Raw genomic sequence first — 23,722 nt, 5'->3', positions numbered from 1 at the left:
ATTATTCATTACAATGCTGGGGAGGGAATAAACATTTATATAATGCCTCCTATGTGCTAGGTATTGTGCTAAGTGCTTTTTATAAATATTACCTCATTTGATCCTTACGACAACTCTGTGAGGTAGGTGCTAATATCCCTATTTTACAATTGAGGAAACTGAGGCAAACAGGGTTAAGTGACTTGTCCAGAGTTACACAGCCAGTAAGAGTCTAAGGTCATATCTGAACTCAGGAAGATGAGTCTTCCTGACTCCAGGCCCAGTGCTCTATCCATTGGACAACCAGCTAGACGGTAGTAGGATACAGAGATGCACTGCAGGTTTCCCACCTAGGGAACATCAAGAACTGTGGCAGGAGGTATGAAGAGGAAGATGTAGATATGAGAGAAATTTCAAAGAGAAAATCTACATGACTTGGTAACTGATCAAAAAATTGTAATGCATGAGCAAGGGTTTAGGAAGAGGAACTGAACAAAGAGAAATGATCTCTAAGTGGCCATAGTGCTACCATGTGACAAGGAATCATTAAAAGACATGGTCTCAGCCATTGGTTTATCGAGCGTTTTTAATGTACACTTTCTGAAACTAAGCAAAGAAAGCTGGGCAAAGCTTATTCTTCCACACGTCCTCACATCACATCTATGAATACAAACGCTTCTATTCTGAGGAAGTCTTTCATTCTATCATCCACAGCACATATATTTAGCGTCTATTATTTGCAAAGCACTGTGGGTAGCACAAGGAGGAATAAGTCACAGCCCGTGCCTTCAAGGATGCTAAAGTTCAATTAAGGTATGACAAAATAACTGAAATGCCAGGTAGAAGTTGGCAATTTCCATGAGAGGCATGAAATGCTACGAGAATTTAGAAGTGGGGAAGGGAGATTCTCCACCAAGCCCCTACCCAACAGTTATTTCTTATAACCTTGGTATACCCACAGTACAATGCATAAGAGCAACAGCCAGGGAGCAAACACAGTTGAGCCCCCTTAAAGATCATCTCTTCACTGATCCCTCCCTGGATGATGGTTTCAACCCCTCAAAACCCAAAATGAAACCATTGGTATGATAGGTACTACACACTCTCCCACTTAAGTGTGAAGCTCTTTGAGGGCTGGTGATAACTTACTTTTTTTTTTTGTATCTCCAGCACTTAGCAAAGTGCCTTGGCACATAGTAAGCATTTAATAAATTATTTTTCATTCATTCATTCATTTATTCATTCACCATAACAAATGTGGACACACCTGTTCCCAAAGACCTATAACATCATTGTTAACTCCTTTCCCATCCCCCCCCAAAATAGAAGAGACCAAAAAGAAAATGAAAACAATAGTTAACAATTGACATTTTTATAGTTTTAATAACTTGGGGTCCTGGGGAATTCAAACCCTATTGACTTTTCCCAGCAACATCCACTTGAAGTTATTCAATAAAACCCCATGCATGGTATAGACCACCTACATAAATCCAGAGAAAGCTAGCTTTGAAGAGCTCCTTCTAATTGAATCTATCCAGTGATTTTTTTTTAAAGGCATAAGTCCAATAGTACAATTACACAGGCTCCAGCTGCAAGGGTAAATAAATTCCATTTCCCAGCAAAACAAAACAAAGCCAAACCTTTGTTACTTACTGACAGTCGGAAAACGTCGGCTTGTAGTAAAATGATGGTGTTTTCGATTCATACTTGGCCCTTCCTGCGTGATTTCCATTGCAGGCCATAAACTGCAGAAGAAGGAAAACAATCAACATTTATGAAACTTTGCATCCCGTACTTTTCTCTTTTCTACTGTGCACTAACGGCATTTTAAAAAAGGAAACCAAAAATGTTCTGGCCCATAGACCACATTGTCTACCATTTCATAAACCTAATAAATGGGTGGGGGCAGGGGGACGTTGATATTGCAGAGACTTCCCAAGAGCAGACATAAAACTGGGTAGGGTCGGATAGATAGGATAGTCAATCAGTCAATTAACAGACACTTATTAAGCACTTACTATATGACAGCCACTGTTTGAAACACTGAGCATAAAAAAAAGATCAAAACAGTCCCTATCCTGAAGAAGTTTATATGTTAATAGGGGTGGGGGTAGGGGAGGGACAGCATATACATAATGAAGTATCTACAAGATATATACAGAGTACATATCTAGGAGCAGAGATGATTGTTGAATTCAGTGTATTTATACCTCGGGGCAGCTAGGTGGCACAGCAGATAGAACACTGGATTTGGAACTAGAAAGACTTTATGTTCATGAGTTCAAATCTGGCTTCAGATACCTCCTAGCTGTGTTACCCTGGACAAGTCAATTAACCCTATTTGTCTCAGTTTCCTCATCTGTAAAATGAGCTGGAGAAGGAAATGGCAAACCACTCCAGTATCTCTGCCAAGAAAACTCCAAAAGGGGTCATGGAGAGTAGGATACAACCGAAAAACACGTATACCTCAGAAATTGGTAAACACTAAAAACCAGGGCCTCAATTGATTGTTGATTGTGTAGAATTAAAAAAGTGGTGGAGAAAATGTTAATAATAATGCAGATTAAACTTCAGAGTGTGTCATGCAACCCCGGTTGTTAAACATTTATCAGAATACCCCTGGATGGAAGGTTATCTCTGAAGTGAAAGAGCAGGAAAAGCAGCAGGAAAGATGACAAGGAGCGAAGTCAAATGTAGAGGTTGATGGCCATCAGAAATCATTATCTCTGGCCACTGGCTTCTCTCCAGAGAGCTTCAAGACGCAAGAATTAACCATGTAATAGATACACTCACACACACAAATACACATATATGACTCTCTCCCCCTATATATGGGGATATACACACACATATATTCCCATATATGGGGAAGAGAGTCATATATATATGTGTATATATGTATGTATGTGTGCATGTATATGTAAATACATATAATGGGATTTTCTATATATATGTAGAGTGTGTGTGTGTGTGTGTGTGTGTGTGTGTGTGTGTAAAAATATATACTATACAGAGAGAGCTATTCCTTTGATTTGTGGGTCATAATTAAGGCTTTATGGTAAAGTCCGGCTGATTAAACACTATGACTTCGTTTAGAGAATTCCTGGTTTTCAGCTAGCCCATTGAGTCAATGGGCTAGACGCAATCAGAAGAGGGCAACGACACCATTCCCACAACCTCACTTCCAGGCCACACCAGCACCAGCCTCTGTGAGAGTTACGGTACACACAGTGAGAACGAATGCCTTAGGCTCTGTAGAGATGAAGATTCTAGTAGCTCTTTTTGAATTCACACTCTTGCTACAATAAAATGGATGGGGCATCATTTGCCGACAGCCCCAGAGTTTAAACCACCAAACCAACAAACATCTGTTGAGAACCTGTTGAGCTCAAGACTGTGGGATATAACCACTGTGCGACTGTTTCGGCAGCAGACAAGAAGTATCATGACATCGTGCATAGAGAGCTGGTCTCAAAGCCAACCAGATCTGGTTTCAAACCCTATCTCTCATACATGCTGGTTGTATGATCCTGGACAAGTCACTTCAACTTTCCTTGTTCTAAGCACCTACGCCTATAAAGTGTGTAGGAGGTGCTGACCTACATTGGTAGGTCGTGTCTCCTCATGTCTGAGTTTTCTTTATCAGAGAAATCACAGGTCCTATCTTTATATAGTCCTTATCCCTATCTTATGCACCCAAATGCAAATTCATGTTATAAACTGTTCTAAAACCCACTGAGAAGTCCTATAAAATCATCTGGCCAAACTTGTAGCCATGGGGCGTGTAAGGGAAACATATTTTTGTAAGAATGTTTATTTCCTCTACAAGGTTTCATTTGGTAATAAAGACGTGATCTGATTGTAATGTCAAGGGTGTGGATGCCAGCCATGCTCATTCACATGTTTTATGTGCCTAAAAATCAGGTGGCGTAGCAGAGAAAGTACTGGATCTGGAGTGAATGTTTAAATATGGCCTCCGTCACTTAGTAGCTGTCTGTGTGAACCTGGTGAAGTTCTCATCTGTAGAATGGGGATAACAGTAGTACTTACCTCCTAGGGTTGTTATGAGAATCAAGTGAGATATTTGTTAAGCTGTTTGCAAAACCCCATAGTGCTATTTAATGCTGACTACTGTTATTGCTATTTTTATTATTATTTTGACATGTTTACTAAATGAGCCAGGGGCTGCTAAGTGGTACAGTGGATAGGCTGTCAGGCCTGGAATCAGGAAGACCTGAATTCAAATCTGGCACCAGACACTTACTAATTGTGTGACCCTGGGCAAGTCACTTCACCCTGTTTGCCTCAGTTTCCTGTAAAATGAGCCGGAGAAGGAAATGGCAAACTACTCCAGTATCTTTGTCAAGAAAATGCCTAATGGGGTCACAAAGAGTTGGTCATGACTGAAAGGATTGAACAACAACAACTAAATGAATAGATCACAGGAATGCCAAAACAGAGCCACTGGATTATAAGCTTCATGAAGTCACGGACCATCTCATAGCTAAACTTTGGGTTCCTAGCAGCAAGCAAAGTGTCTAATACATTCTTGCTGATGTGAACGGGATAATTTTCTGAACGTCAAAAAGCCATTCTGCTGCCTTTTTTCTCTTGATTTAATACCCTAAAATAAGCTCTCCCACTTCCTAACTCCTCCAATAGAAATAGTACATGTGCTATCCCACTTCCTAACTCTTCCACCAGAAATCGCACATAGGCTATCTCAATTTCTAATTCCTTCAAAAGAGTTGGCAATGACATGCAGACTATCCCACTTTCCAACTCCTCCAACAGTGATGACACACAAACTACCCCACTACCTAACTTCTTCAGTGAACACAACACACAAACCATCTTGTTTCCTTCTCTCTCTCACTTCCAGGACTGGCAGTAAATAGTTATGCTGTATTTGAGTAACTGATTATCATAATGTGTCAAAACTGGATTACTTTTAACAACAGAAATAATAATAATGTTAGCATCTATCATCGAGGCATTACAATCTTCCAACCTAGAACCTTAGTGTATTCTTTCTTGATCAGTTGGACCAGTTCAGCAGACACCATGGTGTTGGGTCTTTTCCGGGGCTTCCATCTTTGACACCTTTTTGAGATGGGTGAAGTATGTAGGAGGACTGAAAGATTCACCCAGTCTCCTCTCCCAAGAGGGAGACAATGGAGAGGGATATTTCTAGTAGGAAAGAGCTAGTGAGAGGAATCTCATCTGTCCAGATAGGTGAAATTTGCTCACACCAACCCTTCCAAGCTACTGACTTGAAGTCAGCTTACAGGTTCCCAGGATTACAAACCCAGGCTTCCAGTCTCCCTCACCCTCCTCCCTCATCTCCCCCAATCACCAGGCTTCTTGGCTTCCACATACTTCTATTCTGCATTGAAGATCTGAAAGTAGAATTCTTGAGATCCTTCCTGAAGCCTCCACAGCACCCAGCTGGACATTTATATGCTCAAGATGTTCAAGAGACCACGACTTCAGCCACCATCCTTCACCCCCTATTTTCTGGCAATCTCCTTTGAGTATTCTTTCCCCCGACTCCATCTTCTCCTCCATTCTAGAACTATGACCCATACACAATCACATCAACTCGGTCACTCTTCCTGAATAAGGTATATCAATCTACTTCCCTATGGCCCCACTTACAATTTCTGCAACTTTTCTGTATCAAAGTTCCTCTCCCTGGCCACCATTTCCTTTTGAATGTTGTCTCCCCTCTCAGAATATAAGCTCCTTGAAGGCAGAGACTACCTTTGCTTTTGTATTTGTATCCCCAGCATTTAGTATAGTACTTGGCACATAATAATTGATGAATAAATGTTTTTTCATCCATCCATCCACCATTTGTCCTTGCCAAAATAGGTCACCTGGTTTGGCCTGGATGAGGACTGAATTCAGACTCTCCCTTCGGAACACCACACAAAACATTCACCCTTGTCTAGTTAGTTGTTGAGCCAGTCCTGAGACAAACAGGGACTCCAGCTGTGACCCTCCCCCACTCATTCCCTTATAGAGCAGAACAAAACCAGATGGTATCCACAATGATTAAGTGGGTGAGATGTCTTTGGCATAAATCTCTGCCTGATGTAAGGTCTAGATCTGAGTTTAGGTACAGTTAAATGAAAAAATAAAATGTTTTTGTCTACAGGGCAGGGAGTGTTTCTTTTTTGACTTCGTATTCCGAGTACTTAGCATAGTACCTTGTACACTGCATTGTGTACTTCTCCATTTGATTGTAAGCTCCTTGAGGTAAAGAACTAGCTTTCTTTTTCCTTTTAGTAGCCCTAGCACTTAGCAAAGTGTGTGGCATACAGTAGGTGTTTAATAAATGTTTGCTGACTGTCACTAGCAGGCAGTTAATAAATATTTATTTAATTGAAAGATGAAAGGAAGCAAATAATCTCAAAGTTCACTTTCTAGTACTAAAATCCATGATTCCTGGCTCTGTTCTGTGTCTGGAACATGGCAGGCCCTCAACAAATAATTGTTACAGCATGGTACATTGGAAAGAACTTTGCCTTGATCTGGGTTCAAATCCTGCCTCTGCCATTCACTAAACCTTAGACAAATAGCTTAAACCTCCTTGAGCTTCAGATTTTTCATCTGGATAACGGGGATAATAAAAGCACCCAGATGGCAGGATTGTTGTGAGGATCAGATGAGATAATGAATACATAGTGCTTTGTAAATCTTAAGGAACCTGATTATTGTGAACTGGTATCAGGAGTAAGCTGGTAAAGGTATAACAACTGGCTGATGGGGGCGGGGAGATGGATGCATAACACACTCTTCAGTTTAATCTGCATCACTGACATTTTCTTCACCACTTTCTTGAGTCTAGACCAGAGGTGTCAAATACTCAGCCTACCTGCTGGCAAACTCACGCAGCAGAACTAGATTAAAATGCATATGAGAAATATTTAACAACAAAATATAGATGATGCTAATATGTGGTTTTATAAGTCCACATACAGCCAATGGGATCCTTATGTGCAGCTTAGCAGTACCCATTTCTATTGGAGTTTGGCACCACTGATCCAATCAACAAAACAATAAAAGTCCTGGTTTGCAGCATTTGCTGATTTCCAAGTCCTTAGACTGAAGATTTAACAATCTGAGGGCCAGTTCAGCTGGTTGTAGCACACCCCTGGCTGCCACTCATTATCTAATCATCATGGCAGAAAGGAGTTAGGGCACTCAAGCTAGAGACCTTCTTGGTAGAAGTTAGGAATATCTAGAAAACAAATGCTTCTCTGTACTTCTTGGTTTGGGGGTTAAGAGATGCTCCACTGGGATGGGATTTAATTCCTAGAGAAGCAGGAATGTTCTTATTGGAAGGATCCTGGATAACTCTTCTTGATCCAGCACAATTAATCTGGACCAGGTGTCTAAAAATCCAAAGACATATTGCTAGGTCCTGTCTTTTCAGGAAGGAAAGTTCAAACAGAAGAGAATCTTTTGTTTTGTTTTGTTTCCTATGGGACACTGTTTTCTGGTGTGGTCAGATTCCAGTAGTGAACACAAAGAAGGGGGGTCAAGGGGAATTGTAAATATCTGAAGCTCTCTTTTCCCCACCCGCCTACTTGGAGTCTTCTCAAGGAAAATCAATCAATAAGAACAGTATTTCATTAAGTATCTACCGTGTGCCAGGCACCAGGCTAGGTGCTAGAGACGCAAATTCAAATGTGGGACAGGATTTGTCCTCAAGAAGCTTACATTTTACTAGGGAAGATGTTGTTCACAGATGCATAAATAAAGCAATTATTCACAAACATAGTGATGGGGGTGGGGAAAGAGTAGCACTAACAGCTGAGGAAATCAGGAAAGGTTTATTTTTAAAAGTTTATTATTATTTTTTCAATGACCAATTATTTATTTTTCTCTCTTCTGTCTCTTCCCACCCACTGAAAAGAAGGAAGAAAGGGAGGGAGGGAGGGAAGGAGGGAGAAAAGGAAGAAGGAAGGAAGGAAAGAAGGAAAGGAAGAAGGCAAGAAAGAAGGAATGGAGGAAAGGAGAGAGGAAAGAAGGGAAGAAAAGAGGGAGGAAACAAAGGAACAAAGGAGGAAAGAAGGGAAGGGGAAGGAAGGGAGGGGAAAGGGAAAAAGGGAGTCAAGTAAAACATATTCCCCCATTGGTCATGTCAAAAATTCATTTCTTATCCTCCATATTTCCATATTCTGCATATCACCATTTCTCTGTCATGAGATGGGCAGTACTCAGGAAAACCTCAATAAGGGGCCCTTGAAGTGAGCTGTGAAGGGAACTGGGGGTACAAAGAAGCAGACATGAGATAGAGGAGCATTTCAGGCATGAGCACAGATGCGGAAGACACCAGAATGCTGTGCACGGGAAACAGCATGCCCCAAGTAGCCCCAGACAATGTAGAGTTTTGGTCATACTGGAGTTAAGCAAACTTAGATGTCCTCTCTGACCCTGCTTCAACTCCAAAAAGATCCCTGCGACCTGGTATCAGTCTGCCACCCAGACCCCTCCCAGCAAGGACTCAGCCAAGAAAGCAGACCCCATACCTCTATTTGTGCTTCATCCCAAGCATCCAAACGGACTGACTTCACTTTGCTGACATTGGGGACGTTGCGATGTATTCCTGAGCAGCTCAGGCAAATGAATACTCCAAGGGTATAGGAGGCCCAGTCAGGATCTAAGAAGCAAATAATAATAATAAGAGTAATGATGATGATGATGATAGCTAGTCTTTATATAGCATTTTAAAATTTACCAACATTACCTTTATTTACAAGTATTATTTTTACAAATATTATCTTATTCTAACCTCACAACAATGCTGGAAGGCAGTTGCTATTATTATCTTCATTTTACACATAAGGAAACTGAGGCAGATAGGTTAATTCTGTCCACTGACCCACCTACAACTAGTCACCAATCGGTATGGAAACAAAGAAAAGTATGAGCACACTGAAAAGAGAATGACACTAATAGTCAGCAGACCTGGCTTTTTTAGTCCTGACCTTGACACTAACTAGCTGTGAGACCTTGGATGAGGGACAACTTCCCTAAGCTTCAGTTTGCTCATTTGTAAAATGAGGAAGGAGAACTGGAACACAGTGTAGATCTAAGATCCTATGATCTCATTGATGTAAATTCAATAATTATTAAAGACAGATCCCGATTTTTTGCAGTAATTATTTGTTTGATATTATTTGCAACTGTAAAAACAACCAAGGTAGAAGAACTGTAAAAGTCCAACAGTGAGGGGAGTTACAAATTGTACCACATTAATGCAAGTTGGGGCAGCTAGGCGGCGCCATAGTGCACAGAGCGCCAGGCCTAGAGTCAAGAGGACTCATTTTCCTGAGTTCAAATTCAGCCTCAAACATTTACTAGTTATGTGACCCTGGGCAAGTCTCTTCACCCTGTTTGCCTCAGTTTCCTCATCTGTAAAATGAACTGGAGAAGGAAATGGCAAACCACTCCAGTATCTTTGCCAAGAAAACCCCAAATGGGGTCATGAAGAATGGGATAAGACTGAAAAATAACTGAATGACAACAATAGCAACGCAATAGGATGCTAAAATGTCATTAAGATGGATGAGAATGAGGAATCCAAAGAAATCTGGGAAGACTCATGAAATGATGCAAAGAAAAAAAGGCAGAACCAAAGTAAAAGTACATATACCAACTCTAACCAGGGGAATGAATCAATGAACCAAGAAATAGAATAGAGGGGATGACTGAAAAATTATGACTGAATTTTATGTGCTGAGATTCACCTATTTCAACACAATAGTTGCAACGCACATTTAGTCGGTTACATCGATGTTTACTCTTAAGTTTATAATAAATCATTTAAAAATATTGCTGAAAACGTTGCCCATAACTCAAAACTTTAAGTGAATCATATTTCAAATGCAAAAGGGAAGCTGATGATTTAAAGGAATTCTATTGTGAATTCTTTTGTAAAATCAATAATCCTTTTATAAAGCTAGCCATCATTCCCTGAATTCACATTTGGAATAAATACAGGTGTTCATCCTTGGCATGAAATAGAGAAAATGATGACTATAAGGATTATAGGATCATAGATTCAGAATTGGAATGAGACCTCGGAGGCTAAAACCTACCCTCTTAGAGCTTACAGATTATGAAAATAATAGCATTTATATAGCACTTTAAGGTTTGCAAAGTATCTTACAAATATTATTTCATCCTCACAACCACCCTAGAAGCTAAGTGCTGTTATCATCTCCATTTTACAGATAAGATAACTGAGGCAGATAGAGGGTGAATTACTAGCTCAGTTTCACACAGCTAGTGAGTGTTCTGAAGCTGGATTTGAACTCAAGTCTTCCTGACTCCAGATCCAGTGTTCTATCTGCATCTAGATGAATAAACTGAAGGAAGCCCAAAAAGGTTAAGTGATTTGCCTATTATAAATATTTTTGTAAAAAATCTTTTGAGACAAATAACCACTGCTGCCAAATCCTTATTTTTGTATAAATAAGGATTTCCATATATGAGGTTTGTTTAAAGGTTTTCCATATGCGAGACTTGTTTAAAGCTAAGTATGCCTACATTCCTGTGACCTCTCTCTTTGCTGAGGCTGAAAAAGGCCATTTGTATTAGGATCATTCACAGAATATCTGGCCTCAGGTCAGCGCGTCCACAAACAGGAAATTGCCCATCTTCCCCACCGACCAGACCAGGTAAGCAATGGAAGGAAACTTTTCATTTCTACCCATTTTGACTCAAACATTTTTCCTCCCAGGCAAATCATTTCAAACCATTTTGAGTTTATCCTCTGTCCAAAATCTACCCTCAAGGGCCCCAGCCCCTAATGACTCAGACCCATATCAGAGGCTACTGTAAAAAGTGAACACAACTCCTAAATTCTGTATTCCCTCATGTTCTCACATGCCCATATCACTCAGTAACCACAATCACAACATATTCCACTCACAAGCGTTAAATGAGGCCCATAGGTCAAATGAACAAATCTTTAATGGTCCTCTAGTACATGCCCAGCCCTGGACTCTGGGTTCTGTAGGTTATAGAAAAATGAAACACACAGTCTCATGCTTAGGTTCGTCATAAAAGAGATTCTTGCTCCAGTGAGATAATCCCTTGCCTGGCAAGTTACCTAGTGGCTTCTGGTTTGGCTAGGGGTTGAACCAGACCGTGTCTTCAATCCTTTCCAATTCTTTTCCATTCTACAATTTGGAACCGGTGGCACAAGCAGACAGCACTCAAAGTGAGGCAGGCGGGACCTCAGGATGAACAAAAACACAGGAGGACCCTATGACCCTATGAATACATGTCACCTAACTTGGAACAGTAAGAAAATCAGCCTTAAGAAGAAGACAGAAAGCAAATTTTCATAGGTTCATAGCTCTAGGAGGAACCTCAGAGGTTATCTAATATAGACCCCTTATCTTAGAGAAGAAGAAACAGACCAGGGGGCCCAAGGTCACACAGGTGTTAAAAATCAATACTGAAGAGTAGTAAAAGACAGAGTTAGAATGGGGCTGGGTGGAAGGCCTTAAAAGTTCTGGTACATGATAGTGATGGTATACTACTGTGCTATAAGAAACGATAAACTTGATTATAAAACAAACAAACAAACAAACAAACCATGGATAGATTTGCATGAAATAATGAAGAGGGAAACGAGCAGAACCAGAAGAACATTGTATACAGTAACAGCAATATTGTTTTAAAAACAACTTTAAGAGACTAAGTCTTTTTGACCATCATAAGTACTCAAATTAACTACAAAGGACATATGAAGGAAGATGCTATCTGCATCCAGAGAAAGAACTGATAAGAACTGTCTCATTCATTACAATGTAAGCTCCTTGAGGACAGAAACTATGTTTTTTTTACCTTCTTTGTATCCTCAGTGATTAGCACAGTGTCTGGAATATTTCAGTTGTTTTTCAGTGGTGCTTGACTCTATGCGACTGATCCCATCTGGGGTTTTCTTGGCAAGATACTAGAGTGGTTTGCCATTTCCTTCTCCAGTTCATTTAAAAGATGAGGAAACTGAGGTAAACAGAATTAAGTGACTTGCCCAGGGTCACACAGCTAGTAAGTGTCTGAGGCCAGATCCGAACTCAGGAAGATGAGGTTTCCTGACTTCAGGCCTGACACTCTATCCACTGTGCCATCTAGCTTCAAGCCTGGTATATAGTAAGGACTAAATAAATGCTTGTTTACTTGACTTGACTGGAAATACAAAGAAAGGCAAAAACAAGGCTCCACATTCTCATGGGGGGAGACAATGAGCAAACAATTTCATTCTTTTCCCCCTGTAACCTCTGGAAAGGTTCTATCTGCACCCCTTTGTTAAAAAAAATTGGCAACGGTGGCCCCAAAAGAAAACAGACCCTAGAACAGAGAATAAAAGAGTAAGAATAAGTTATCTACTGAGCAGCATGTCCCTCCCCAGACAGGCAATGTCTTGGAGCTCTGTCTCTCGCACTTAGCACGTTCCCCATGCAATCCTCTAACAGAAAGGTCATAATTTGTTTATTCTGTTCTAGTCATTATGCTAAACATTTACACTACACAGAGTAGTCATTATTTATGAGGAGTCAAGAGACTGTTCTCACTTTCTTTATACATATTTAATGGATGGTTTGGGCTGCAATCAGCACCCAGGAATTATGGGAAGCGAGGGTCTGGTGAAGGAGGAAATGACGGGCCAGCCACACCTGATCCATGTTGAACTTGGAGAGAGGTTCCCTCCCCGGAGCTATCAGGACAGCTCCATCTGAGCAAATCTTGGGGTGAGGGGGAAAATGAGAACTAACAATGACTCTCCACTAAAACCCCCAAGCCCAGCCACGCCACAGCCTCACTTCTGTATTTATATTCCTGGATCCCAGTAGAATGCCCGGCACAGAGTAGGAGCTTAGCAAATACTAGTTGTTTGACTCACGCTTCTCCTGGATTTGAGAAAGAGAAAAGAACAGAAGCAGGGGAAGAAGGTATTAACAACTCACATTTATAGAGCTGGCACTTTACTTATAACAGTACCATGAGATGGGCAGGGGGAATATTACTCTTCTCATTTCCCAGGTAAGGAAAATGAAGCTCATAGGTGCTTAATAAATGCTAATGGGCATTCTCTCTCTCCCCTCCCCACTCTTCTTTCTCTCCTTTCCTCTTCTATCATCTTTCCTTCTTTCTGTCTCTGTATGTGTCTTTCTCTGTCTCTATCTCTAACTAGCTATTTTAGATGCTATCTGCTATCAGAGACAGAATCTGATCCCAGGTCTTCCAGACTCTGAGTTTGGCACTCTATCCATTATACCACATTTCCTCAATAAGAGGAAGGGAGAAGGTGGAAGGGACAGTCCAGATGGCAATACTCCAGAGATGTCTCTGCCCAGAAAGTGGAAAATCAAATATCAAAAAGAGGAACCAGGATTATCTTTCACTTTTCACTGTCCCTTCCTCACAACAGGCATTTCAAGCTTCTTGGAACAAACCCACCCATGTCTAACAATATCTGAAGCCCTGTCTAATGGAAGAAGCACCAGAGTTGATCCATGTGGGTCAAGAGGGAAGGGCTAGAACCAATGGGCGGCGGTCAGAAGAAGGCAGATTTTGGCTCACTCTAGATGAGAGCCTTCTAACTATTAAGAGCTGCTCAACAGGAAGGGGCCACTTCATAGGATCAGAGCTTGATGGTTGGAAAGAACCTTGGAGGTCATTTAGTCTACACTTCATAGATGAAGAAACTTGCACAGGGGGCAGCTAGGTGGTATAGTGGATAGAGCACCAGCCCTAGATTCAGGAGGACCTGAGTTCAAATCCAGCCTCAGACACATAATAAATACTTCCTAGCTGTGTGACTCTGGGCAAATCACTTAACCCCATTGCCTAACCAAAAAAAAAAAAAAAAAAGAAACTTGCCCAAGGCCACACAAGTAGTAAATGGTAGATCCAGGATTTGAATCCAAGTTCCCTGACTTCAAAACCATTATTTCTCCCACTATATCATGGTGCCTCTTCACTGGAGGTATTCAGGCAGAGATTGTAGCCCATCTGTCAGGGATAATAGAGATGAGTTTCCTACACTAGAATGAGGTTAGACTAGACCACGGCTTCTTACGCTTTTTCCACTTGTGACCCCAGCGCTCGTTGGTGTTGTATGGTGTGGCGGCAAGCGCAGTGCAAAGTGCGTAAGCTGTGTGCTCAGAATCAAGGCTGCAGTGAAGTTACAACACAGGTAAGCGCTGCCAGAAACAACTCAAATTTATTACGTGTTAGATTTTTTTTTAATTAATTTTTGGTCACTGTGCCTTCAGAAACCTTTTACTATTGCCAAATTTTTTGAGACCCCAAATGGGGTTGCGACCCACAATTTAAGAAGCGCTGGACTAGACCACATCTGAAGTACTTTCCAAGGCTTAGAAGTGGTGATTATAGGCTCATAGAATATAGACATACAGAAGCAACCTCAGCATTAATAAAGTGGCCCAACCTCAGCTCACTTTACAGAAGGGGAAATTGAGGCTCAGAGAGGTTAATCAATTTACCTATAGCCAAGTAATGGCTGAGTGAGGATTTGAACCCATGTCTTCTGATTTTAAACCTAGGATTAGGATTCTTTCCACTACTTTTTCTCCTCCCCTTTTCTCAAGACTGACCATGCTCCCTAGGACCCTAACTGCAGCCAGGGGATACAGCTACAAGCCCCACAGCTGGACAGTCCCAGACCCAGGACTTCAGGTCCTTAAAAACTTGAACCAAAAACCTCAAACTGAACAAGCCTTCTAATTGACCTCCCTGCCTCAAGTCTCTCCCCACTTGAATTCGACCTTTGCCAAAAGCAATTTTCCTGAACTGTAGGTCTGACCATGCCACCCCTTCCTCCCCAACCCCATATGTGCATACTCAATAAACTCCAGGAACAATTACTTCCAGGATCAGATATAAAGTCCTCTGTTTGGCATTTAAAGTTCTTATGGTGGCTCCTTCCCTGCTTCCTAATCTTTATCCCCTCTGGGCATTTTCACTGCCTGTCCTTCATAGCTGAAATGCTCTCCTGCCTCATTCCCACCCACTAGCTTCCCTGGCTTCCTTCAAGCCCTAGCTAAAATTCTGTTTTCTACAAGAAGCCTTCCTCAATCGTTTTCAATTTTAGTGCCTTGACTTTATTAATTATCTCCTATTTATTCTGCAAAAAGCTTGTTTGTACATATTTATTTGCATGTTGTCTCCCCCTTTAATTTGTAAGCTCCTTGAGGGCAGGAACTGTCTTTTTCTTCTTTTTGTATTCCTAGCACTTAGCACAGTGCCTGGCACATAGTAAGTGCTTAATAAATGTTTACTGGCCAGTTCCACACAGCTGTACTGTCCTACCTGTAGCTGCTTGACCCATAACCCTCACTCCTATCTCCTGACTGAGCTGTACTGGCTGAACCCCATGCCTGGACACTTTCTCTTCTCACCCACTTCTCAGCTTTCCTGGGCTTCCTACAAGAGGCAACTGAAATCCTGCATTCTGTCAGGAGCCTTTCCTGGTCCCTCCCTACCTGGTGTCTTCCCTCTGACATTAGCTTCTATTTATTTTGTATGTAAGGGCAGCTAGGTGGTACAGTGGATAGAGTGCCAGGCCTGGAGTCAGGAAGATCTGAGTTCACATCGAGACTCAGGTGCTTACGAGCTGTGTGACCCTGGGCAAATCACTTAACCCTGTTTGCCTCAGTTTCCTCATCTGTAAAATAAGATGGAGAAGGAAACGGCAAACCATTCCAGTATCTCTTCCAAGAAAACCCCAAATGGGGTCATGCAGAGTTGGACATGACTCAGAATGACTGAACAACAACAAAACCAGGGAATATAGGGGCGGCTAGGTGACTCAGTGGATAGAACACCAACCAGCTCTGGAGTTAGTCTTATCTTCCTGAGTTCAAATCCAGCCTCAGACACTTCCTAGTTATTTGACCCTGGTCAAGTCACTTCACCTTGTTTAGCTCAGTTTCTTCATCTGTAAAATGAACTGAAGAAAATGGCAAACTACTCCAGTATCTTCGCCAAGAAAACCCAAATGGGATCCCAAAAACTTGGACACAACTGAACAACAATTTTGTATATATCTTGCATGTACATAGTTATATGTTGTATCCGCTATTAGATAGTGAGCTCCTTGACAAGAGGAAAATTTATTTTTTTTTTACCTTTCTTGGTATTCCCAGCACTCGCCATAGTGCCTGGCATGTATTGAGTGCCTAACAAATGCAGTTGACTAATTTTTTTAACCCTAATAAAACCAAATAAAGTGGGGCACAAGGAATCAATCAATGGAAATATCACTAGATTTACAGTCAGAAGAACTGGATTCAAAACCTCCCTCTGCCACTAGCTCCATGTGTGAACTTGGCTAAGTCAAGTCAACAAGCATTTATTAAGCACCTACTATGTGCCAAGGCACTGTGCTAAGTGCTGGGAATACAAAGAAAGGCAAAAATACAATTACTGCCATCAAGGAGCTAAAGAAGGAGGAGATATTTGTCACTGTTGAGTCATTTCAGCTGAGTCCCAATCTCTGTGACCCCATTTGGGGTTTTCTTGGCAAAGATACTAGAGTGGTTTGCCATTTCCTTCCGTAGCTCATTTTACAGATGAGGAAACTGAGGTAAACAGGGTGAAGAGACTTGCCCAGGGTCACACAACTAGTAAGTATCTAAGGCTGGATTTGAACTCAGGTCTTCCTGACTCCAGGCCTAGTCCTCTATCACTGCACCACCTAGCTGCCCCCAAGGAGGAGATAACATGCAAACAACTCTCAACAAAGAACACACATCCAAGACACATTACAGATGATCCCAGAGGGAAATACCATAAAGCCCTCCACCCCCCACCCCAGGCTTCTTGCAGAAGGTATGATTTTTAGGTGAGACATGAAGGAAGTCAGGGCAGCTAAGGGAGGTGAGAAGAGAGAAGCCAGTGAAGAGAACCTGGAGAGGAGGGAGGTATAAGAAAACTTAAAAAATGGGCATGGAGGGTGTGAGGGGAGGGAACCAGGTTCCAAAGGGCTCTAAAAGCCAAAGAGAGGACTTTATATTAATCCTGGAGGTGACAGGGAGCCATTGGAGTTTACTGAGTAAGGGGAGTGACATGCATGGTCAGACCAGTGCTTTAGGAAGATCACTCTGACAGCTGAGTGGAGGATGGACAGGAGTACAGAGCCTTGAGGCAGGAAGGCCAACCAGCAGCCTACTGCAGGTGTGAGCTGATAGGTCAAGTCACCTAATCTATCTGGAATTTCAGCTTTCTCATCTATAAAATGAGGGAGCTCAGCTGTTGTTATTGTTCAGTCATTTTTCAATTGAGTTCTACTCTTTATGACCCCATTTGGGGTTTTCTTGGCAAAGATACTGGAGTGGTTTGCCATTTCCTTCTCCAGTCCATTTTACAGATGAGGAAACTGAGGCAAACAAAGTTAAGCGACTTGTCCAGGATCACACAGATAGTAAGTGTCTGAGGCCGGATTTGAACTCAGGGAGATGAGTCTTCCTGATTCCAAGCCCAGCCCTCTATCCGCTGCACCACATAGCTGGGCTAGATGACCTCTAAAGCTCTGACTTTTGCTGAGATGCAGACCAAACTAAAGTTTTTCTGAAGATCATCCAGTAAACAAACCAGTTTGACCTGGATTCAAATCAATATAGTGTACTTTCTTAAGCTTTAGAACAAGAACACCAAAATATTACCCAAATCAAAACTTCACTGGACTTCTGCCCAGAATCTGAGGACCAGGAAGAGGCAAAGAGTGAGACTCCTGGCAACTTTGGCTGAGCCCCAGGGCTAAGTCCCAGTGGACTATGTCCTCAGTCTCCTCCCCCACTGAAGGCTGGGTTTCTTTCAGGGAAGGTCTTAGATGCCTCCAACACTCTCACTTTCAGAAAATCCCAGACCCACTCTGCATCCGCCAGAGGTAATTCAATCCAATCCAACCCTTATTAAATGCTTGCCATGTGTGAAGCCTGGAAGCAGCATGGGGGTAGTAGATAGAGTGCTTGGAGTTAGAAAGACCTAGGTTCAAGTTCAACACTGTGACCTTGAGAAAGTCTTTTAATCTCTGTGTGCCTTAGGCAACTTTGAGAGAATTATCTAAGACATCACAAAAGGCCGTTATCAGTATTGCCCAAGGGAGTTCCCTAAATTGAGAGAAATCATAGATCCTTTGCACAGAGCAAAGTGTTAAGTGTTATAAAGCACAATAAATCCTGATCATATGTTAACTTTTCCAGGCCCTCTTTGTATATGAAAAAGCTCTCATTTATGAATGATTTTCAAGTTCATAATAAAAAAAATGGGGAAAAAAACCCCAAACTATTGTCCCTGACCTCAAGGACCTTAATCCCTTCTTTGAAAATGGCCCTCCATATGACTCTCTCAGACATGGTGTAATACTCCAGACCCCTGAGTTCACAAAATTTAAAGTTCAATGAATACTCAGAAATCTATCTACTCCAATCTTATTCTAGGCAGGGAACTGAGTACCTGAACTTCTCTTTTAACATAGATAGCTAGATAGATAGATAGACAGACAGACAGATAACTGTATTTGAATATAATTTTCTTTGCATTTTATTTTATGCATTTCAAAATATTCTTCTGAACTGATGCAAAATGAAGTGAGCAGAACCAGGAGAACATTGTACACAGTAATAGCAACATTATACAACAGTCAATTATGATAAACTTAGCTCTTCTCAATAATATCCAAGACAGTTCCAAAGGACTCATGATGGAAAATGCTATGCACACCCAGAGAAAGAAATGATGGAGTCTGAATGTAGATCAAAGCATACTATTATCACTTTATTATTTTTTGTGTGTTTTTTCCCTTTTGGTCTGTTTCTTCTTTCAAATGACTAATATGAAAATGTTTTATATGACTGCACATGTATAACCTATATCAAATTGCTCAACATTTTAGGGAGGGGAAGGAAAAAAATTTGGAACACAAAATTTTTAAAAACAGAATGTTAAAAATTGTCTTCATACATAAGTGGAAAAAATAAAATACTATTAAAAAACACTATTCTGAGGAGTCCACAAGTTTCGTGGGACTGCCCAAGGAATTCAATGAACAGCAACAAAAAAGTTAAGAATTCTTGATTTAAAGAAAGTCCTGAGAAAGTATCTAGAGTGTGACTTGTCCAAGGCCCTACTGTTGTTTGTTTGTTGTTCAGAGGTTTTCTTGGCAAAGATACTGGAGCAGTTTGCCATTTCCTTCTCTAGATCATTTTACAGATGAGGAAACTGAGGACAAGAGGGTGAAGTGACTTGCCCACACAGCCAGTAAGTGTCTGAGGCCAAATTTGAATTCAGATCTTCCTAACTCCAGGCCTGGCACTCTATCCACTGAGCCATGTAGCTTCCTATCCTTCAGAAACCTATAAAATCATAGAATTTAGAGTTGGAAAGAACCTTAGAGATCCAACTTAGAGATCTTTAGAGAATCTAAAACTGGAAGGGAAAACAAAGGTCATCTTCGATTTTTTTTTTAATTTTTGATTTTTTTTTAATCCATCCCTTGATTTTACAGGTGAGAAAACTGAAGCTCAGAGAAACTGGGTGATTTGACTACAGTTACACAGAGTGACAAGGCATTCAGTCAGTGAACTATCATTTTATTAAGTGCCTACTATGTTCGAGGTACTGTGCCAAGTACAGGGGATAAAAAAAAAAGGCAAAAACCAGTCCCTCTCTCAAAGGACTCAGACAACACGCAGGCAACTATGCACAAACAAGATACAGACAGAAAAAACTGGGAGTAATCTTGGAGGGAGGGCACTAAGGTTAAAGAAGACTGGGAAAGACTTCTTGCAGAGGGCGGGATTTTAGCTGAGACTTGAAGGAAACCAGGGAAGTGGAAGGCAGACATTAGAAAGGAGACAGTCCCTGGAAAAATCTAGGGACAGTCATTGAACATGCTTGGGGTCTGGAAATGAAGCCTCACGCCAAGAACAGCAGTAAAGTGTAAATCGAGAAGATGGAGAGGTGGGCCTCAAAGCCAGGAAGACAAGTTCTGACTGACACATTCTAGATGTCTGACCCTGGGCAAGTCAATTAAGTTTTCCATGACCCAATGGCATCAAACTTAAATAGAAACTGGGGGCCACCAAATTTTGCATATCTGTCATGGACAAAGGTCTGTATGGTCAAAACTATGGTTTGTCCAGTAGCAGTGTATGGGTGTGAGAGTGGGACCATCAGGAAAGCTGAGCGCTGCAGAATACAGGCTTCAGAATTGTGGTGCTGGAGAAGACTTTTCGAGAGTCCCTTGGACGGCAAGGAGATCAAATCAATCAATACTTACAGAAATTAACTCTGACTATCCATTGGAAAGACAAATACTGAAGCTGAAGCTTAAATACTGATGGGATTCATTGGAAAAGACTTTGATGCCCGGAAAGATTGAAGGCAAAAAAAGGGGATGGCAGAGGCTGAGATGCATAGATAATGGCCTGGAAGCAACGAACATCAGCTTGGACAGACTTCAGGAGACAGTGGAGGACAGAATGGCCTGGCACACTATGATCCTGTCGGAAGAGTCTAACACTATTGAACAACAACAAAACCTCATTAAAGATTCCTTCTGGCTACATATTGACTTGCAAAAAAAAAAAAAACCCATATATTAACATAATCTCTGTTCTACTGTATTTTTATTTATTTTGTTAAATATTTCCTAATTATGCTTTAATCTGGTTCCTGGCAACACTGAAGAGTGTTGCTGGTACGTTTGACACCTCTGCTCCAGGCCCCTCCATAAGACTGAGCTGTCAGACCACACACTTCACATTTACTAGCTGTGTCACCCTGGGCAAGTCACTTAGCCCCAGTTGCCTAAAAACAAACAAACAAAAAAAAACAAAAAAAAACATAAGACTGAGCTGCAGAGAAGCCAACTTTCATTGGTAAAGGGTGTTTCCTAGACCTCAAGTTTTCCAAACCAATGAAATCATAAGCCCAGTCCCTATCCCCATCTATACACACAGTAATGGTCAGAAAAGAAATCTGAATCTAGCCCTCCCCGCCACTTGAGAGCCAATAAATGCTTTTTCCACACTGACCCTGACAGAACAAGGTGAAACCAACATGTGATTCCCCACCAGATGCTAGTTCAAATTTTTCTGTTGTTGCTGAGTGATTTTTCAGTTGTGTCTGACTCTTCATGACCCCATTTGGGGTTTTCTTGTCAGAGATACTGAAATGGTTTGCCATTTCCTTCTCCAGCTCATTTTACAGATGAGGAAACTGAGGCAAACAAGGTTAAGTGACTTGCCCAGGGTCATATAGCTAGTAAGTGTCTGAGGCTAGATTTGAACTCAGGTCTTCCTGACTCCAGGTCTGGCACTCTATCCATTTCACCATCTAGCCAAATTCAATTCAACAAACATTTTTTAGTTAGGTGCTGAGGGAGATACAAAGTTAAGAGAAGACACAATCCCTGCTTTGTGGAGTTTACGGTCTAATTTTGGCATATGTCCCCCCAACAAAAACTAAACTTGTGTGATTGGCACCCAAGACAGCAAACCAGCCCTCTCTAGTGTTTATCCCACTTCACCTTGTAATCTAGTCAGCAAAGCTGATCTTACTGCCCCACTTCAGCTGCCTTGTTCATTCATGCCTTTGTACCTTTGCTCACATTCTTTCTCCTTCCTGGGATATGCCTCCCAATTGTTCTCTGCCAGGACACATCACTCACTTCCTTCCTGGTCCAGCCCACCTCCTCCAAGAAGCCTTCCCTGACTAAATCTTACCCCACACTAATTCATTTCCCATGCATGCTATATTTCTGCACATCTTATTCCTCCACCCTTCAGGATTTGTTTGGGCCCTCTGACTCTCTCTCCTGTATGTCAGTAAGCAATTTGAGCTGGGGTCTGTGATTTTCTATATCTTTTGGAGCCCCCCACACCCAGGTTCTACTCACAGGCACACACCCAGGTACCTCGTGCAGTACTGAAGATAAATCAATCACAAACTCAGACACTTACAAGCTGCATGATGCTAGGCAAGTCACTTAACCTTTGTCTGACTCAGTTTCCTTAAATGAGGATAATAATAGCACCTACCTCCTAGGATTGTTGTGAGGATCAAATGAGACATCTGTAAAACATTTAGCACAGTGCCTGGCACATAGCAAGCACTTAATAAATGCTTATTTCCTTCCTTTTCTCTTCACACAACAAGTCTATATTGAACACTTATTATTGTCAGGCGGTATGCTAGGCACTGGTGATACAAATACAAAGAATGAAAAAGAAATGAAGTTCACCATTTCTCCCAATCACTGGGTTATTTCTGTTTTCCAACAGAGTGTCACACTCCCCTCATTTTCCCTCTCCAAATTGACCTGCCTTAGACAAAGTAATTTGGGGACCAGCATAGGTGGCTCGGGGCAATCGGAGAATCTAGGTTTCAATCTTGGCTTTGCCACTTGATAGCTATGTGATCTGGGGTAATTCACCTAATCTCTCTGGGCCCCAATTTCCTAATCGGTCCAATTAAGAAGTAGGTGTAGATAACCTGTGACATCACTTGTCCTTGCAGTACACCTGGCCAGATTTCTAGAGGCCCAGTAGTGGGGAGACAGAATTAGACGCAAGATGGTACAGATGGGGTTGCTGCTATTTCTTATTACCCGTTCCAACCTGAAAGTCAGTCCTGCCCCTTGATTAGGCAGGCAGGTGTCACGGTAGGTAGAACCCTAGGTCTGGAGTCAGAAAGATCTGAGGTCAAATTTGGCTTCAGATATTTCCTAGCTGTGTGACCCTGGGCAAGTCATTAACCTCTGCTTCAGTTTCCTAAACTGTACAATAGGGATAATAATAACACCTACCTCCCGGGGTTGTTGTGAGGATCAAGTGAGAGTTTTGTTTTGGTGGTTTAGTTGCTTCCCTTGTGACCCCATCTTGGAGTTTTCTTGGCAAAGATATTGGAGGGGTTTGCCATTTCTTTCTCTAGCTCATTTTACAGATGAGAAACTGAAGCAAACAGGCTTGCCCAGAGTCACACAGCTAGTAAGTGTTTGAGACTGGATTTGAACTTATGAAGAGGAGTCTTCCTGATTCCAAGCCCTGTGCTCCATAATATTTAGAAAAAGCACTTAGTACAGTACCTAGCACATAGAAGGTGTGCTCTCTCTCTCTCTCTCAAGACAGGTTCAAATCCCACTTCTGGTATTTATTAACTGTGACTTTATCACTGAACCTCTCTGGATCTTGGTTTCCTTATCTATAAAATGAGGGGGATTGGACTAGAAGACCTCTGGGGCCCCTTCCAGCGGCAGATCTAGGCTCCCACGAATTCCTCTTTCATTTACAATCTTAGAAAGTTATCTGGGGGCATTGAAAGGACCCATGGAATGTCCAAGGGCCACACAATGAGCACATACCATAAGTAGGAGGACTTGAACCCAGCTCAGTAAGAATAATGGTTCTGGAGTCAGAAAACCTAGAATCAAATCACTACTTATGTTAATTTTGGGCAAGTCACTAAATCTCCGTGGGCCTCAGTTTTCTCATCTGTAAAATGATGGCCTCTGAGTTTCAAACCAAACCCCTTCATAGTCCCACCTCTAGGAGAATACAATAGAATATGCTGTCACACTACTCAGGCAGGCAGTCTGAGCCTTACAAGGTTCACCGGGTCCTGGGAAAGAGAGAGAATGCCCAGGCAAGTGATTCAGGAAGTGAGAAGCCTGGCATTCAGCCTAAACCTG

General features: G+C 41.7%; 1 protein-coding gene across 1 annotated transcript in view; it reads right to left on the bottom strand.

Annotated features, from left to right (window-relative positions):
• LOC114052303 (arf-GAP with dual PH domain-containing protein 1) overlaps positions 1-23,722 on the bottom strand; it is a 162,424-nt gene that overhangs the window by 117,359 nt on the left and 21,343 nt on the right. The window contains exons 2-3 of the mRNA XM_027874852.1: positions 8,520-8,650; positions 1,633-1,724 (exon numbers count right to left, since the gene is read on the bottom strand). Of these exons, the coding sequence (XP_027730653.1) occupies positions 1,633-1,724; positions 8,520-8,650 (223 nt within the window). The remainder of the gene's footprint in view (positions 1-1,632; positions 1,725-8,519; positions 8,651-23,722) is intronic.

This window comes from Vombatus ursinus, unplaced genomic scaffold (genome assembly GCF_900497805.2).
Source record: "Vombatus ursinus unplaced genomic scaffold, bare-nosed wombat genome assembly UNPS02014807.1, whole genome shotgun sequence".
In the NCBI taxonomy this organism is placed as follows: domain Eukaryota; kingdom Metazoa; phylum Chordata; class Mammalia; order Diprotodontia; family Vombatidae; genus Vombatus; species Vombatus ursinus.
Note: the sequence above shows the minus strand (reverse complement) of the source record. Positions and strands in the feature narration are given on the sequence as shown.